General features: G+C 44.0%; 1 protein-coding gene across 6 annotated transcripts in view; it reads left to right on the top strand.

Moving 5' to 3' along the window:
• Positions 1–19,751, top strand: part of TJP2 (tight junction protein 2) — an 86,563-nt gene that overhangs the window by 24,653 nt on the left and 42,159 nt on the right. For 4 of the 6 annotated variants that reach the window (XM_075137883.1, XM_075137879.1, XM_075137881.1 and 1 more), the window contains one exon: positions 3,567–3,687. The exons of 1 other annotated variant lie outside the window; for it this stretch is intronic. Coding sequence is in view for 1 of the 5 variants with exons in the window: in XM_075137877.1 (XP_074993978.1) it covers positions 14,333–14,395 (63 nt within the window). In the remaining 4 variants the exon portion in view is untranslated. Of the gene's footprint in view, positions 1–3,566; positions 3,688–14,139; positions 14,396–19,751 lie in introns of those variants that run through there. One more of the 6 variants, XM_075137877.1, reaches the window with a different exon arrangement.

Raw genomic sequence — 19,751 nt, forward strand, 5'->3', positions numbered from 1 at the left:
AAAAACACTTTTCTCTGCGTGTGTAACTTTCCTTCTCTGCTAGGAAGCAAGAGTTCATCTTACTTAGGAATACTGTTTCCTGAAGAAAAGTTTTAGTTATTAAAAGAGAAGTCAGTCAAGGCTATTGGTGTTCAAAATGCGAAATACTGAGCATTCTGGTTTTGTTAAAAACAATCCAGAGTGCTTTCTTGTATCACACAACTTGACTACTAGGCTTCAGAAAATTCTTTCTGTTCATAACTGTTTCCTTCAAAAACTTATTTGTGTGTGAAAGGGGATTGTTGTTCTCTCTCACCTTCCCCTATGTGAGTAGCATCAATGGAAGGGTGTCTTCACAGCACTTCTAGTCTCTCCTATAAAAATACATTAGAATGCTGTCACCTTGTTTCAGACATTGTAGAGGACTGCAAAATGTGAGAGGCTTTTATTCAAGAGCAATTAATATGTTTGTACTGGTTTGGAATAGTTTTGTGTAAGCAAGACTTCAAAGGAAAGCTTGGAGTAAAACTGTGACTGGCTGTAACTGAACTCAGATTTATCCTGTAATTTTTCCACAAGAGCCGTTCCCAGTTCCTCTAATGGTGTTCGCAACAGTAAAAGCAATTAAAATACAGTGTACCATATGATTTTTTTTTTCCAGTTGCATCACCAAACCCACAAAAACTAGTCTAGAAAATATGCTGGTGCTGACAATTTCTAGCCTCTTGCCAACCTAAGTATTCTTCAAGTTGGTCCTAAGTTTCTGGTATGGTGTTAATGAGTCCTTCTAGGGCTTTTTGTTAAAAATCTGCCCATTAAAAGGGGTTCTTAGTACAATGTATTTGGACACAGGACAGTGGAGTGTCCTGGACTGTGACTTCCTTTGATTGTTTCATCTAAATTATCTACAACCCAATCTCTTTGAATTTTGCAGCCACTCTTTACATGTTGATAAAGTGGTACATGATTGCTCTTGATACTTTGAGGAGCTGTGTTGGAAAGTAATGGTACGTTCTTGAAGAATTCCTCTTTGTTTTCAAGTAGGTTTGTTTGGCCAGAGTCACAGCTTGAAACAAGCCATCTAAAAATGAAACTTATTAACTTTAGCATCCATTATTTTTTGTTTTGTGACTGGGACTGCTTGGCTTTCATCTACTACTGAGTGTTAGTCAGTATCAAAGCGCAAAAGACGCTACCCCATTAATATTTGTTTTTATTTCCAGCATGGGCATCTCCCTCCTTCCAGGGAGAGGTTTAGTTGATGCAATGGTTGTACACAGTTGGAATTCCAAACTGGTTAAGATGTATCTGGATTATGTTTGGATTTGCCATTCCAACAGTTTCACAAAAGCAGAAAAGCTGTTGCCATTGGACTGTAATAGGGATCCCTTTTATGTTTTCATTAAAACTTTCAGGGAACTAAAGGTTGGTAACCAACAATTGCAGCCAAATGAACTGTGAGTTGAAGAAAAAAGCGCAGTTCTTTTTGTAGCTGCAAACTGCTTATTCTATACAACTGGAATAACTCACTTTGCGAACATCAGCTCATCATTCAACTTCTAGAGGTACTCTGTCACGTTCATGTAAAAAAGGTGTTTTAAAAGTATGTATGTATATAAGGAAAAAAAAAAAACAAACCACCATGTAATGAATGAGACAGTTTCCAAAACGTAATACTGAATGTAGGATATAGAGGTCCTCATCTGTCATCTCCTCACTCCAAAAGTTCAGGTGCATGCTTAAGTCAAATACTTCCTCTATTTGTCTTAATTATCTTCTAAAATAAAAAATAGAAGCTCCAGTGCCATCACTTGAAAGTTGTGAAAATCCTGATTAAAACCCCAGACGAAGGCGCAAAAGAAAGCAGGAAGGGCAAATATGTTAATTTAATTAAGGCATTAATTAATTTAATTAAGGCATTAATACATTTCCATATCAAAGGCATTATAAAGTATGTTTTTCTACCTCCATTTTTGCTTGGAATAGTGATGTGATTTCTGTGACAGATTGATTTTTATAACTTTTGGGATCTTCACACAGAAGCAAAATGATGACAGCAGTGGTAGTTTGGGTTTAGCTTGCTTGTGTAATTCTCCTGCAGCCTCCAAAACAGTATTCTGTGCACAGCCTGGAATAGTAAAGCTGATGGTTGTTCATAATGCACAGCATAGCTCCCTGCTGCTCTTTGGTGATCACGGAAACTCGTATTAAGTATCCTTTTGTTCTGTGACTTCAGAAATCATGCCTTGATCTAAACCAGTAGTTTATGACTTTTAGAAAGATGCTTTTATGCTGGAAGAATCAGCAGAGAGGGAAAAGGACAGTCTTGTTTCACAGTGTGATGTCTGGCAGGTGCTTGCATTTTTGAAGTTTTTAAGAAGTTAATCTGAGCCCAAATGTATTTTTAAAATTTCTTAGAAGTTTTAAGTTTGCTTTTTTTAAACCTGGGACCTCATTATGATTATGTTCAGGAAAAAGTGGGTGCCACACACAAGACACATCAATAAAATGTGGGGTAGACTTGTAGATAATTGAGGAAGTTCTGCAGAATTCTTTAAGTATCTCTTTCTTACGGCTTTCCTGCTATCTAAAAATGGGTCATGGAGTATTAACCAGAATAAAAAAAAAACATATACACTGGAGAGAAAAGAAAAAACCAAACCCTAACCTGTTAGCAGTATGGATAAGATACTTTTCTGGGCAAGTCTGGCTATATCCTTCTTTGAAGATGGAGCACTTAGGAAAGACACTCTTTGAGAGGAATTAAGATGATCAAGATGTGTGTTGGTTTTCTTTTAAAAACGAAACAAACCCAACCAACAAACCCTAAGCACTGGCTTCTGTTTCTATTTCTGTCAAAAGTTCCTCCTTCATCTTAGTTAAACCATTCATTTTCTGTTTTCCTACACAGGATAATCAAGGGCTAGGACAAGGGGTGGGGGAGAGGAGGAGCCCTCTGACAGGGATGCTGAATGGAAGCTAACATACCGCTTATGCAGAAGGGGGGTAGCTGAGGCCTGTTGAGCAGGGGAAGGAGTAGAAAATGACATTAGGAATTGTTTATTTTCTGTCATTTGGCAACTGGAGTTGTTACCAGTTGAAATCACTGGAGCACATGTATCTGATTGTTCTTACTGAGATTACGGTCAAGATACAATGCTCTTACTAGCTTAACTTTGTACAATCTTGTGCAAACTAAGCTATCAGATTAAGACTAAATTAAAAGAGAACGCCCAAATGCCTTGTGGAGAGGACCAGTGCAACAAAGGGAATATAAGCACTTTTCCTGTCTGTACCCTATTTAGTTTGCAAAAATGCATTGTTGCGTTGTGTGCAGGCTTGTGTGGATGCCCGATGAGGGACAGTGCTTGAATTGATGTTTGCAGTGTTGCTGCAAGTATAAATATTGCCAAGTATCTCCTTTATTGAAGCACTGTTTCCACTTGATTGCCGGGGAAGCTAAAGCATGCCAAACTAACCAGGGAAATATATTTTATATCCTCTTTATCTTTAGGACTTCGGTGTCCCAGGCTTCACAGTCACTCTTTTGTGATTATACGTGACTTAAATACAACTTTGTTTTTCAGGGAGCAAACTACTGCACTGCCATCTCCTTGTGAGTGGGACTGGGAGCACAGCTGTACATCAAGCCCAAAGCATCTCACAGCAAGTAGACAGAGACACTCAAAAATCATCATTCCTCACAAGGTACTAGTCAAGTTGCAACATTTAGAACTGGCCATTAGTTTAAAATGACGGATTCTTGTCATGTGCTAGCTATAATGTTCATTCTTTTAGCTATGTTTTTAAAAGGTTTTAAGAAACTGTACTTAATAGAGTAATACGTTGAAATCAGAACTAGTTCTTTTGGATTCCCAAAGCAACTTAGAATGAGCACACACACGTTTGCTGAAAGCTTGATGATGTACAACAGGCCTTGAGAAGAGGAGAGACTTCTGCAATGAACTCAATATTCTGCTAAAGTTATGCAAATAATAATGCACAGGCCTGTACTAGTTCATCTCTTAGCTAAACATTGGTAAAGAATGGATTTAATCTATGGTAATGTCTTCAGCATATATAAATATTTAGCATGGGTTTGGGGATAAATAAATTACTTTCAGCACGGAGGGTAATATTAATGGGAATTTCTTAGTGACTCAGCAGAGTCCTGGGAAACAGAATAGCCACACACAGAGGGAGTTGTTTTGCTGCATATTTTCTTACAGTACATCATTAAGGTAAATATAATCCTTTTGGCATCTTAACCTTGCTTTTGAAACCTTTTCTCAAGCGCTTCCAGAGAGAATATAAAATGCATCCTTAGTTTTATGTGTTGATCAAACATGCTTGGCTTGTTTTTGTAAGTCATTAACAGATGGCAGTTTTAAGAGAGCGAAGGGTTTTTATGCTAGTGTGTCGCAAAACTATAATTGACTTATCTTTCATTCTTGAGACATGAATAGCTATTGCTGCTTTAGTAATTTACTTGGAAATGTGGGTATCAGTTGTCCTGTCTTTCTAATTTGTGATATACTTAACCAAAGCTACTCATCTGTTAGCTTAACGTTCTGGGAGTGAGGAAAGAGGATGCTAGTTAACAAGACTCTAAAGACATGATAGAAAAGAAAAAAAAGAAACAACCCCAAAAAAAGAAAAGTTGACATTATATAAAATAACAAACAAGCAAGCCCTGTTCACTTAGGGCACTGCATGGGGGAAAATATGATACAAGAATATCAGTGAAACGTAGCTAAGGAGGAATGTCCCAGCTGAGGTCTCAAGCAGACTCTAGCATTTTCCTCGAAATAAAAAACTTTAAAGAGTATGGTGTGGTATGCAAACCTTGCACCAGGGAATGTGGATACTTGCAAGCTCAGCTCTTAGCAAAAGAAACTCCAGAGCCATGCATCCACTACAGAAAGATGCCTCAGAAGCTGCATCCAGCCACCTTGCCTGTGGGCTCCCAGGAGTTGTAGAACGGGGCTCCCAGGAGTTGTGGAACGGGCACGTGAATGACCGGGGTGGCTGTGTCCATCTGCTTTCTCCCTGATGATTGTTCTCACTATTCTCCCTTGGACTCTCACCAGCTCATTTCAGTCCTTCCTGAAGAGCAGCACCCAAAAGTGAGCAAAGTACCCTAGCTGGGACCTTGCTGTTACTGCACAGGGCTGTAGAAGTGCTTTGTTTTCTAATGAGCTCGTCAGCAGGAGGTTTGCCAGTATAAATAGGGTGGGGAGAGGCACAGCTTTGAAGCATAGTTTTAGTGCTCTAAGGGACTAACTTGGCTGAAGAACTGTCTGGAGCTTTGTTTTTTAAATTAACTCTGTATCAGAAAAAAATTAACAAAGTTTTGTGTATGTTGTGCATTCTGCGTGTTCTTTTGCTTGTTATTAGTAAGTATAACGATCTCCATGAGAATGGGATGTTTGTTTTTTTACTGTGTTGTCTTAATTAATTTGAGCCGTAAGAGTTGATTACCATGGTAAAGTTTTTGATGTTGTAGGGCTTGACTTCTAGTGAGGGAAGGCAGATAAATTGCTAAAAGCAGAGGATTATTTCACAGCCTTGCAAGGAGTAGTCAAGAAACATGGAGAAGAGAGGAAGGAAATGAGATGTAAGCAAAATGAATGTTCAAACAAAATGTGCTCAATGTCGTGCCTTAAAATGAACAAATTGGGGGTGGGGAAGAGATTTCCTTTCAAGTGTTGATCCACGCTTTTGTATGGTGTTCAAGGGGAAAAAAAAGAGTATACACTTGTGTGGTTTGGATCTGTTTAAACTACTTCGTTATTTCAATCTTTAGGATAACAGTACTAGCTTTTGTAGTTTCTTAAATTTATAGAGGTCAAAGTGCTTATGGCAAAGAAAGTTGCTTCAATTTGCATAGTCATAGCGGAAGGGCGGGGGGGGGTGTTTGGGTAGAGTCACTGTTAAGTCCCTGTTTCACTTTCTAGCAATAGTCACACTATTTCATTTGCTTGCCTTACTTAGAAGTGTGATTTTTCAAGACACTTCAGTGTAGTTTAAAACATTACACAGATGAAAATGTGTTTAGAATAAATAGACTGTATTTCTTTATTCTCCCCACTATCATTTTTGTTGACTATTATCAAACACACTGTAAAATGTGCTATATATCTGTGTTTTCTAATTGACATGTTCGTTGCAAAGATGTGGCAACAAACAAAACAAGCAGTCTTGTGCTATTTTTCAGCAGAATAAACCTGTGATGTGTGAGATATAGTAAAACTGATGATTAATGTTTCAAAACCATTGAGAAAAATAGGCTATATTACTGTATTTCATACTGTTAATATCTCTAGTGCTGTTCCTCGTTCAGCATAAAACAGTTTGTCACAGTAAATTTTTTTTTCATTTTTGTGAACTTGAAATTGAGATTATAATTGGCTTAGAACAGTGCTGCTTCTTGCTGTAAATCTTTATCTACATGTTTTAAATTTTGTTGATATGAAGCATCTAGGTAAAACTGCATGTCTAGGTTAAAAAAAAAATCCTTACCATGAGAAAGTCAAAATAGGTGGCCAGGTGAGCCACAGAGGGTTTTGTACTGTTGATTACCCCAGAAAAAGTATGTATGAAGTGTGGGATGCTGTTTATGTTGGGCTCTGTATTTCTTCCAGGGACGTCTGTGCTTTCTAAAATAATAGCCTTAGAATTGCTGCTTTGAAACCTGGAAAGTGTGTATAGCTGTGCATCCTTACACTAGACCAGAGATGGCAAACCTATCAGAGCCTGCAAGCTGCACACCAAAATCTTTATGCTGCATAATCACAAGCTGTACTTTGGAAGTGGGGACAAGGGCCAGGATAATGAACATGTCACTCTGCTTTCAGATGGCACTTGAGTCATGCAGTAACCCAGGAATGATAGGCTAATCAGGTGGAAGAGGACCTCAGGATGTTTCTAGCCCAGCCTCTTGCCCAAAACAGGGTGAGCTGTGAGATTGGAACAGGTTGCTTGGGGCTTTACCCAGTTGGGGTTTGAAAACCTCCAAGGACAGAGATAGTAACCCGGGTCCATGGCTTTGTTGCCCTCATGGAGAAAAATTTTCCTCTTATATGCATCTAAACCTCTCTTGTTTGAACTTTTGCCCACCATCTCCTATCCTCCCACCACACACCACTGTTAAGAACCTGGCTGCATCTCCTCAATCTCCTCCAGTGAGCACCAACGGGCTGCTGTTAGGTGTCACGGAGCCATCCTTCATCCAGGCTGAACAAGCCCAGCTGCCACAGCCTGCTCTTGCAAGGCCGGTGCTTTAGCCCCCACCATCTTGGTGGCCCGCCATTGGATTCACTTCTACACATGGTGACAAGTGCCAAGATGGTATTCATGGCTACTCTTCTCCAGTCCCCTCAAGATAGAGATTAAGATTACTGTGCCATACATGTGGTTTTGTGGCGTATTGTTCAAAAATAATCAGCGCAACGCTCCGTGGAAGTAGCAAAAAGATCTTATTTCGTGCCAATCCGCACAGCTTATCTCCTACTATCTACTTGTTGTCTACCTGCTACAATACTGTCTACGTGTTAGCCCTTGTTACAAGTTGTTGCACCTGGTGACAAGCAGCCAATCTTTGCATTACTTTGTTTCCGAGGCATCAGTCACGGGGTTTCGGCCACCTGCCTCACTGTTCCCATCTCGGTTTCAGGAGCAGCAGTATTCACTCCCTTCTTGCTGTTCTCATGGTTTCGGTGCCAGCAAGGCTTCAGCGCTTGCCCAGGGTTTGTTCAACGATACAAAGTCAAAACCATCCACTGTTGCTCTTATCCCTACTCCCACATTTCCCCCTTTTTTGTTTGCTGCTTGGATTAACATGACACGTTGTAACGAGCCATTAATCATATTCTGTACACAGGATAACAAGCATGGAATACATATCAATACACAAATAAAAACTCCAACACACAACAGAGCAAGGCACAAAAGACGCTTAAGCCATCCCACAAGGCCCCAGTTGCTTATCCAGTTAAAAAAATCAAAAAATGGATTATTATCACTATGAACAGCTAATTGCTTTGTTAAGTCTTGCAAATGCTGAATGCTAGCATGAATAGATTCCGAATGATCACTCAAATTCATACAACACATCCCTTCAAAATCTTGGCAGCCATGTCCTTCTGCCAGTAATAAAAAATCAATAGCCGCTCTATTTTGTAAGGTAGCGTGACGTACTCAACAGCTATAAGAAGGTCGCGAAGCGCTTTACTTGTAGCATTTGTTTCTTTTGCTAACCAGCAACCGAGTTTATTAAGTGATGCTAGGGCATGAGCTGTGCCTACACTTGCAATCAAACTGGCCAAAACGCATTCAGCAGAGTTCCAAAAAACAACATTAGAATCACATGTGGAGTCAAAATAACTTGTACTCCTTTTAGTGCGTGCAAGCACGGAAGCATGATTAAAGGCAAATCGGTATGGATTGAACAATGTCAATTTTCCAAAGGTACAAGGACTTCCAACAGCTCAGCCAGGAATACCCAGACAGGCTCTTTGCCCGCAAATCAGAAAAATTGAATCAGGAAGTCCTATAGGGGATGTTCCTGACTGAGTCTGCGAACCAAGAGTAGAATTACACCACATGGAAGCATTCCAATATATTCCCATTGGGGATATATCTATGCCAGCGCTGTTCGCATTGTGCCCAGTTGTATAATTTACAAAAAAGCATAGCGGTGCTTGCACTACCCCTAAAATATCTAACTCTTGCGGCGGTAAAGGCAGGGCAGGAAAATTATTTACATCGTTAAGATTCTGATACCATGTGGCATTCTTTCTGTTCGATTTGCGCCAGGACGCTTGGCATCACCAGATAGGTTGCCGTGTTCCAGGAGCTGAGCAATCGGGGAGAACCGAATCATTGTATAAATGTCCCCAACAATCCAGTCCTAACGGTACACCGACCAGACACGATCGGAAAGGGCTGGAAGGCGTAGCGAGCGCCAGGCATAGGCTGTCTGTCCCCGTGGCATTGGCAAGAGTCACCCACACGTTTCTGGTTGATGGGAAGAAGGGTGTTCCGTGGACGATTCCGAGGAGACATATGGTCGTACACAACGCGCGGGGGTCCATCTTGGCCCAGCACTTGCAGGACACCAGCGTCCCCTGTTGCCTTCGCTTGCTGCCAAAAGTTAGCCCACTGATTGTGAGTGTCCGAGGGAAAAAGGTCTGGTTCTTTTTCCGGACTAACGGGACCCGGATCAAAAGGCTCAAACGGACATTCTTTCGGGGGTTCAGTTTCTACTATCGCCTCTGTCTTAGCAGGCTCCGATTGTCGTGTACTCCCACCCGCCTCGCAGGAAGCTGGGGCAGGTGCACCGGACCCTACATGCTCCTTTAAAGCTTCAAACAAAGTTTGCCAGGGGGCTAATAACTCGGCGGCAGTCTTGTCATTACGAGTCGCCGTGTCCCATAACCGAACACCAACCGCGTCCCATTTCTCAGGCTCATACATATTTTGAAGATTAAGATCCGGGTCGTTATCTTGCGCCCATGCCAGTAAGCTTTTCAAATCATAGTCAGCAATACGCTTATGCTGTCAGGCCAAAATCTGTTTCAAGGCTTCCAACGCATTTTTCTGTTCAAGGATCAGTGTATTGCCCATGTTGTCCCCGGTCGCTTACCTTCTGTCCGGCAGAGAGGCAATTGTGGTGCACCCAGTGAGCTTCCTTTCAGCTCCTCATAGTCCGGCCAGGCTACGCCAACCAAGCTTCAGGTCCCTGTTCGGGCGCCACTTGTGGTGTATTCTTCAGAAATAATCAGCGCAACACTCTGTGGAAGTAGCAAAAAGATCTTCTTTTGTGCCAATCCGCACAGCTTATCTCCTACTATCTACTTGTTGTCTACCTGCTACAATACTGTCTACGTGTTAGCCCTTGTTACAAGTTGTTGCACCTGGTGACAAGCAGCCAATCTTTGCATTACTTTGTTTCCGAGGCATCACTCACGGGGTGTCGGCCACCTGCCTCACTGTTCCCATCTCGGTTTCAGGAGCAGCAGTATTCACTCCCTTCTTGCTGTTCTCATGGTTTCGGTGCCAGCAAGGCTTCAGCGCTTGCCCAGGGTTTGTTCAACGGTACAAAGTCAAAACCATCCACTGTTGCTCTTATCCCTACTCCCACAGGGTTTGAACCATATGTAGCTCCTGAGCAGTTTGAGAGTCAGAGGTCGGCTACCTACACATCCTCTAATCCTGAAGGTTGAATCTGCTAGGGCTCAGCTTACTATATAAAGAAGCGGATGTAATTGGATTTATGAATCATTTGAGTAGGACCAGGATGACTGATTTCTGTGATTTTGTAGGCTGATGACATGCAGCAGTCTAAAGAGATTGCCTGGAAGGGAAGGGGGAAAGGCTGTTTGGCAACGTGGTATTTTTAGAAACTTCTACAGTGCCTTTCATCAGAGGATCATGAACACTTGCTTAAAAACAAAAGCAAAACTGACATCTCTGTTCAGACAGTTCAACAACTGGACTAGCAGCCTACATTCCCGGTATCTCTTGCTGAAATCAGTTCCCAGTTCTTTAAAGACACTGCCTGTTTGCCATGCGGTCTAGCAGCACTACTAAGTGTTGAACTCTAACATGTAAAAAAAAAGAAAAAGAACTGATTATCAGAGGGGCCAGTTAAAAGGCTTGACGGTGGGGAGGAGGTAGAGAGAACCTGAATCACGACATGGTAACTAATCTTGGTTGCTGCAGGCAAGTTGCTGAATAGCCTTACTTGATTGGCAGGGGTAACTGTGAGAGGCAGCTGCTTGTTTTAAATTTGCATCTTGTAGTGTAGTGTTAAATGGGTGTTCCCTGTGCTGATGCTGGAAGCGGCACAACTGCTTCATTCACCATTAGTAGCATTAGATAATTTATGGAATACGTCCTAGGTTTTGCATGACTCAAGCAAGTGATCTCTCTAAATTAGTGTTACACAGACCGTAGATGCAATCTGATTGCAGGCAAACAATGTCTGCCTTGATTACTTAAACCGAAAATCTCAATGGGAAATGTGGTCACTAGAAGTCATTTGCATGTTTCTCATAGAGTTACTACCAATTAATCTTTCCATGAAAGTTAGTTTTAAAATCTCTACACACCTACATAACATTTCATGAAATCCCCTGCACATGATACTGCTTTGTACAGTTATTGCACATGCAAAGTAGCTGGTCCGAAACACTGCAGAGGACAGAGCTGCAGGACATTTATAGCCCAATTCATGTAATTTTGACATGGTGTGGTACCCAGCCTTTACTTTTCATGATGCAGTATCCCTTCCAGGACTGACAACAACTGTACCTGCACGTTCCGTTTCAAAGGGAGGTAATGAATGAAAAGTGCATGCAGCCATGCTTCCAAATACTCTGAAGTGCGCAGACACCTGCATAGACAGCACAGACCATTTTGCTGGGTATCCTGCCCCTCTTCTGCTTGTGCTGCTGTCCCAGGTCAGTTTTGGCTAGTTTGTAGGTATTCTGTGTAGTCACTCGTGATCCACAGTGCAGAGTCTTGTAGTGTTTAAGAACAGCTGAGTCAGGAGGAGAAGTTACATCTAATTATACACTTAAAGATGTGCTGCTTTGAGCTCTGGTTTAGGGATTTGGTTTTGTTTTCCATCAGCTTACAGGGGAAGAGTATGGGGATGCTGTCCTCCCATGGAATAGCTGTTAGGTGTATTGGTTGCTTTGAGTACCTGTTCTCCCTTTTCCTGCCACAGGAAGTAGGAACTTGGGGTGCTGGAGGCGCAGCTCTTGTCAGTGGTTACACTGCTGTCTTGTATCCTTGCATTTTTGTTTTAGGTGGCATCATCCTCCCCTTGTAAAGCCTACCTACGTATCCACCTTGGGAGAATAGCTCGGTCAAAGGGCAGAAAGTACCCAGGAAGGCCTGAAAATTTGTTCTCTGTGGTTGAGTTGCAGGATAAGTAACTTGTAAGTTGTAATTATGTTGATAGTTGCATCAGTCCATGCCATCACTATGGGTGTCTGGGCACTTGGCCAAGCTCTAGCGTGAGCATGAGCACTAGAGGTCACTTACTGCTCACATTTTCAGGCTGGTATGGATTGATTTATCTGCCCATTATGGCAGAGTAGCAGTTTGATTTGAGAAAAGAAGTAAGAAAGCAGGAAAAGGTATGTGTCCTCTGTACTCTTACAAGTGAGAAATTATATGGACAAATGTGGGAAATATTTTGATAAGCCAAAATGGATTGTTTTCCATCTGTTATTGCAGGAAACTGAATGGAGACAAACTGATTGGCCCTTCGCAGGTGATGATTTGTGGTAAGGGATTGAAAACCAGCCTATTTTGCTTGCATAACTGTGGTCAGTTCCTGGATCTGTGTTGCACTTACCTCAGGCTAGCTAAGCGTGTTAACCTTCGTTGCTGCCCTGCAGCTCAGGGAAGTATAGCCTGATAACCCCACTATTAATGATAACACCATGTGGCTTTGATAAAGTCAGAACATGCCAAAATGAGGCTTTAGGCCAAGCCACAGCTTTTGTCTGGAACAAAAAGTAATCCTCCTTGGCCTTGGACAGGATAGGCAGACCCTTACATTGCTCTGACTGGCACTGCCTGCACTCCCCAACAGGCTGTGTCTAGTGGGGGAATCGGGAGTGCTGGCTCATCATCTTCTGTCGGAGCCTGTGTGGAGGGAGGCGGCTGCAGGAGCTGGTGCTCTACTGTATGCTGCCATGAACTTGGTATGTGTGTTAAGAGACGGCAGTCGCAGGGATCTAGTGGCTTCTCCTTTCCCTGTCCCACCTTATGTCTGACAACTGCTCTCTTTGAACAAGTATATTGCCATCTGGCTAAAACCAAAAATGGATCTTGCATCTAAACTACATAGTCATCTGCAGCAAAATCCTACCGTATCCTGTCAAAGCAAAAACCAACTCATTTTGTTTTCATCGTGTCTTGTCATTTCAAGGAAGTGAGTATTGGACAGTGGCTTTCTCTGCTGGCGCTGTGGCGTAATCTCCTGTGCTGATGTTGCCAGCCAGTGCTAGCTTTTTGGAAAGTTGCCTCCAGATTGCAGAGATATGCAGAAGCACTCAGCGGTGCGGAGAGTGGCAGCTGTTTTGCCTTGCCCTGCTGCGTCTCATGGAGAAATTCTTGATGCCAGATGCTATCACAGAACCCCATGTGCATGAGGAGCCTGCCCCCCTACACTTCATCTTACCAAGTGGTCTTGACTTTGGTTGTATACTAGACTGCTAGTGTTACAACAAAAGTTGGATGGTATCACTCACTTGTAAAACCAGATGAAAGAAGAGCAAAGTTTATGCTTTGCATTTTTCTGCCTTTTTCTCTCCAAATTTGAGGGTAGGCCATACAAAGTAACATGCTGTTTGCATTCTTTTTGTAAAGCGTTGGCTTAAGCAAGCTCTTCCCTTACATTTTGTCCTCATTCTTAATTTCTTCCTTCCAAGAGTTGATTTGAGTATTGACTCATCCACCCAAAATAACGTAACTCCAGGAAGACAGTAGTGTTGGGAAAGAAATCTTTATTTTTGAATACAAGTGTGGTTGAATTTCTGCCAGTCTTCTCCTCCTTAGTGCTTTTAGTGACCAGTCATTTCTGCAAGCTCTTGAGAATACTATTACCTCAAGAACATGCTGCTTCAAAATATGTAATTACGGCCGTAAAACCAAGCAATTCAGCCTCTGAATTAATAGCAGCAGTGTTGAGTTTGAGAGTGATATGGAAGGGCTGTTAGGTGGTGGGAAGGAGGCCTGACTAAGACTGCGGATTTGGGGAAGCCATCAGGTGTGTGAGGGCTTTTAAACCCGTGTCTTCCTAAAAACAAACAGAAAAGGTAGCAATGACTGGTGCGTTTCTGTTTGGCAAAACAGGGCTGCGGTGCTGTCCGAAAGCCTGGCGTCAGAAGCGTTGCCCGGGCTTGGGCCACGGGGCCCGTCTCTCCTGTTTACCCTGTGACAGGCGTCAGCTACTGGCCGCTGCCAAGGGCGAGAATACAAGAAATATTTTTGTAAATGGAGTATAACAATTCTTTTCTTCCCAGGGAGAATGAAAATGTTTCTTCGCCTCCCCGAGGCGTTTACGGGCTTGATTGGCTGGCGGCGGAGGGCGGCCGGGCCCCTGGCAGTACAAAGTCGCTTTGTGGCGGGCTCCTCACTGCCGGCTTTGTCCCTGGCGGGCGCCGGCCGCCCCCGCCGCCGCGCCGCTCCCGCCGGCCGCTTCCTCCGGCCCTTCCCGGGCAGCGGGGCCGAGGCGGGTGAGAAGCATGCCCGGGCCTGGCGGATTTGAGCACTAGCGCCCGGGGCCGCGGGCAGCAGCGGCCGGCGGCGCGGCGGGGCCGGCGATGTTACTATGGGAGCGACGCAGGGCTCCGCCGGGAGCGAACCACGGGAGCCCGCAGGGGGGGCGGAGCAGGTCGGTAGCCTCCCCCGCGCGCGCTCCTCCTCCTGCCGGGCTCGCCCGCCGGCACCCCCCGCCGCGGCCGTGGTAGTGTCCCCCCGGCCGGGACCCCGCCGCGGCAGGGGGCACAGGAGGGGCTCCGCGGCGGGCCCGGCTCCCACCGCGGGGCGGGGGGGCTGTGGAGTGGGCCGCGGGCGGGGGGCGCGTCTGTGGCACCCTGTGAGGAGGGTGGGCGTGTGTGTAACGCTTACTTACAGGTGTTCGCGTGTATTTCACACCCGCTTAACGTACCGCCGCCCCCGAGCCAGACCGGGACCCCCAGCCCTTCAGGCGGAGAAGCCGTTCGTATGAGGGGGAGGGCTGGGTTAGTGCGGGATTCGGGTCTGCTCCCTTCATCCCCCCCGCCGCGGGTGGCCGGTGACGCTGCTGGAGCCGAAGGTCGGTGGAAATCCCGTGTTTTTTCAGTTAAATCGGAGCGAGGAGCTTCAGGCCGGCGGGCAGGAGCAGCGGGGCGATCGGCTCTCGGTAATGCTGGCCTGTTTCTTACGTTTTGAACGCCGGGAGGCAAAACGTGATTTTGTATTTTAAATACTGCTTGTGCTCAGGATGCAGGTCAGTGTTTTAACCCCTGTTTCTGTGGAGAAACAAGTTTCCAAGTTTGAAAAAGAAAATCCTATGCTCCCTCTTACTGGCCTGCTTTGGTTTTTTGTTGTTTGTTTTTGTTTTTAAAGACTGTTCAGTTTTTGTGGGAAAACGTGTTTTCCTACACCTGTTGATGAACTGCAGTAACCAATATAGCTACGAAGCACCTGTGAGTAGCAAGCAGCACCTGTCAGGACTGGAAAGGCTGCGTGGTGTGCGTGCCGGCGTGCAGGAAACTGAGTTTATCTGTTGTCATCTCCCCCACCCCTGCTGAAACGTGGATGGAAGCCATGAACAGAACTTATTTATGCCTCATAGTTTGTTTTGTGGCTTGTAGAATAATTCGTACCGGAAGTATCCTCTTTGCGTGTGGAGTCTGTGTGTGTTAGCCAATGTCCCATATTGCACATTACAGGTATTTATTGGCCATCAGTGAACTACCAGTTGATACTTTCTTTTATGTGATTATTTCCAGAGTGTGTGGTTTTGGATTGGTTTTTGTTTGGTTGGTTTGTTTTGTTTTTTTTTAATCACAGAGGTTGTGCAGTTTATCTGGATAACTATCCTACTCTTACTCCACCCTTCTTGTTCTGTTATCTTCATCATTTCCTGTACCTGTCTGTTTCATCTCTTCTGAATCCATCTTGTAAGCTCTTTGACACAGATCCCATTGCATTTGACACTTCTGTTGCTGCAATACATTTAGTAAGTAGGTGTAATCATTTGCTGATGGTTCTGGTGAGAGAAACTTAAATATCCATGACAATGTGTCGGTGACTTGCCTTGCTGGGGTCTCTGGAGATGAGGTTTAAATGTGTTGACCTGAGATGGATGGAAAGCCTGACTGTGCATGTGTGAGCTATAGTAGTTACGGAGCTTGTATTTACACATGTACACTTTGGATGTACACTTTACATGGCTATTGCATAAATACTTCATTTAAACAAAATCATAGTGAGTATGGAATGGTTCCATATGAATTCAGTTCTATGAATTCAGTAGCAGCTTCTCTGTCAGCAGAAAGGGAGTTTTGGCTGATCTTTCCTCCTGCCTATTTGAGATGGTGAGAAATCTTATGTTTCTTACGCGTACTGAACTTAAGTAGGGAGAAATTGTCAGTGTGACTCCTGCAATGGTTATATTCCTTATATTACAGTTATTAATATCACCATAATTCTGTTCCTTCTATAAAGACAACAGTTTGTTCATTATTTTGTAGAAAAAGACAGAAAAATAATCTGGAGAGATACTACAGCTGTGATTTCTAGTTTCCTCTTTATTTTTCGTAATGCAGCTATGCAAACAATATAAAATTAATGACTATACTAGGAAATCTATTTTTCACAGCTTGTGGTTATTAGAACTATAAGACAAATGAAGATTGAACTGACATTGGAAACATTTTTGGAGTCCTTTGTGTAACAGAAAGTGGTAAGTTGCAGTATGTTCTTAGGAAGCTAACGTCATTGATGCTGCAGGAATCTCTTTTTTGAATGACCTGAACTGTCATATATGGCTTATGAGCCAAATAGTGTAGTGTAATTAATGACTGTGTTAAAACTGCAGTTAACTTAAAATCACTTTGTATTTTAAAACTGTATGTGGAATGTCTTTCTCACCATCAAAATGCAGAACTTGCCAAGAATTTTATGTGATCTGTGCTGATAAGACAGGCATGTACTGCAAGTACCAGCCTTAAGGCAGAATTATGTTCCTGAATGCATCTTAGCTGGAATGTACAGTGGAAACTAATATATACATGCAATTATTCTTGATGCTCTGTAAGAGTAAAACATCGTCTAACTTACTAAACAGCAGGAGAGATGCCTTCATCAACCCTCCAGGCATCTCTATCCAGTAGCTTAAAAATACAATAAAGCTCCTTCGAGGCCTACAGTGGTAGCAGTTAACTAAGCAGGCAGATGATTGTCAGCAGTTTTCCGGGTGTTTGTGCCTTGTGTTGTGCCCTATTAAATAATCAGAGAGCAATATCTTTTTACATATTCTGCTGCTGGATTCTCTAGATCTGATTTAACAATACTGCAATTAGTGTTTCCCAACTGAATTTTGGATAAATGATTCTTGCTAAAAAAACACAACCAAAAAAGAAAAAATCTTGCAAAAAACAGCTGTGATCTAACAGCTTCCTTATACAGCTACAAGAAATGATACACCTATCCATTGTTTATTTATTTATTACTTAATAATGTATGTACCCAGCCTGCCATATCTTTCCCTTGCATAAGCATGCCTATTCTGTGATGGGAGAGCATTTCAGACGCTCAACCCTTATGATACTTAGTCAGTATGAGCTTTTTGGAATGCAGGATGACCAGCTAGGCGGTCATTCCAGGCTCCACAGACAAAGCTGTGAGAGGCAAATTGTTGGCCTTTGACTGAACCGAGCAGCTTGCTGCCAGGGTCAGTGCTTGGCACTGATTGCTCTTCTTTCTATGTCCAGCACTGCAAAAATCTGCTGGATAATGTGGTTTTCTTCTAGTGGCCAGGGCTTGAGGACTCTTTTGTCCAGTCAGTGTTTCAGAAGCTTTTTGAAGAGTTGCAAAACAGGATGAAAAACAATTTACATTTTTGATTACTTTGTTTTCCTAAGTAATTTTTATTCCAGAAGTAAAAAGTGGTCAATGGTTTTGGTTATTCTGTTCATGGGGTTAAGTAGATACATTTTTAAAGCAATTGAAGGGCAGTAGCGTAGCTGATCGGTAGCATGTGTGTGCATGCTCCTTAGATGATGCCATCAGAACTCCTGTTTCTGTGTAGAATTATACTTGGGGTTTTTTGTCTGTGGACTACATTGTGGTTAGAGTTTGGCTGTAAATTTTTATTTTCCAGCACTTAAATTTTCCTGAAAGTCTTGCAGTTTAGCATCAAAGTAGGGATGTTGTTACTGACCCAGTACTTTGGCAGGAACTCCCTTTCAGTTGCTGATAGTTGACAAATACCGGTATGTCCTTTACCTCGGTATGATGTGTTACGGTAGGTCAGGTTGCAAAAACCCTCGGGTCAGACTTTTAAAGACATGGTGTTGATTGCAGATGGGTGCCTACTGGCATTTCCAACAGCTGCTATGCACTCAATTATGCTTCCATAGCTATTTGTGCACAGTGCCCAGTGCACCTGAAAGGTTTAAGGATAGGTTAAGATGGGGGAAGAAGGTGGGGAGATCTTCAGTCATGTGCCTCAGATACGCTTGTCAAGCTATTAGTAAAATGTGAAAAGCCCTGTACCAGAGTACCGTTGGTGCATCAGTCATAGAATCATTAAGGTTGGAAAAGACCTCTAAGATCATCGTGTCCAACCGTCAACCCAACACACCATGTCCACTAAACCATGTCCCTAAGTGCCTCATCTACACGTCTTTTAAATACTTCCAGGGATGGTGACTCCACCACTTCCCTGGGCAGCCTGTTCCAAGGCCTGACCACTCTTTCAGTAAAGAAATTTCTCCTAATGTCCAATCTAAACCTCCCTTGGCGCAACTTGAGGCCATTTCCTCTTGTCCTATCGCTAGTTACTTGGCAGAAAAGACCAACACCCACCTCACTACAACTTCCTTTCAGGTAGTTGTAGAACGCGATGAGGTCTCCCCTCAGCCTCCTCTTCTCCAGACTAAACAACCCCAGTTCCCTCAGCCGCTCCTCATAAGACTTATGCTCCAGGCCCTTCACCAGCTTTGTTGACCTCCTCTGGACACGCTCCAGCACCTCCATGTCCTTCTTGTAGTGCGGGGCCCAAAACCGAACACAGGATTCGAGGTGCGGTCTTGCCAGTGCTGAGTACAGGGGCACGATCACCTCCCTATTCCTGCTGGCCACACTATTCCTGCTGGCCACACTATTCCTGATACAGGCCAGGATGCCGTTGGCCTTCTTGGCCACCTGAGCACACTGCCGGCTTATGTTCAGCCGGCTGTCAATCAGCACCCCCAGGTCCTTTTCCTCTGGGCAGCTTTCCAGCCACTCTTCCTCAAGCCTGTAGCGTTGCCTGGGGTTGTTGTGGCCAAAGTGCAGGACCCGGCACTTGGCCTTGTTGAACCTCATACCGTTGGCCTCAGCCCATCGATCCAGCCTGTCCAGGTCCCTCTGCAGAGCCTTCCTACCCTCGAGCAGATCAACACTCCCACCCAACTTGGTGTCGTCTGCAAACTTACTGAGGGAGCACTTGATCCCCTCGTCCAGATCGTTGATAAAGATATTGAACAAGACCGGCCCCAAAACTGAGCCCTGGGGAACACCGCTCGTGACCGGCCGCCAACTGGATTTAACTCTGTTCACCACAACTCTCTGGGCTCGGCCATCCAGCCAGTTTTTTACCCAGCGAAGAGAGTACCTGTCTAGGCCGTGAGCCGCCAGCTTCTCTAGGAGAATGCTGTGGCAGACAGTGTCAAAGGCTTTACTGAAGTCCAGGTAGACCACATCCACTGCCTTTCCCTCATCCACGAGGCGGGTCACCTGGTCATAGAAGGAGATCAGGTTGGTCAGGCAGGACCTGCCTTCCATGAACCCGTGGTGGCTGGGCCTGATCCCCTGGTTGTCCCGGACATGGCTCGTGAGCACCCTCAAAACCAACCGCTCCATGATCTTCCCCGGCACCGAGGTCAGGCTGACCGATCTGTAGTTCCCCGGATCCTCCTTCCGGCCCTTCTTGTAGATGGGTGTCACATTGGCAGGCCTCCAGTTGTCCGGGACTTCCCCAGTTGACCAGGACTGCT

Source organism: Calonectris borealis, chromosome Z (assembly GCF_964195595.1).
Source record: "Calonectris borealis chromosome Z, bCalBor7.hap1.2, whole genome shotgun sequence".
Classification (NCBI taxonomy): domain Eukaryota; kingdom Metazoa; phylum Chordata; class Aves; order Procellariiformes; family Procellariidae; genus Calonectris; species Calonectris borealis.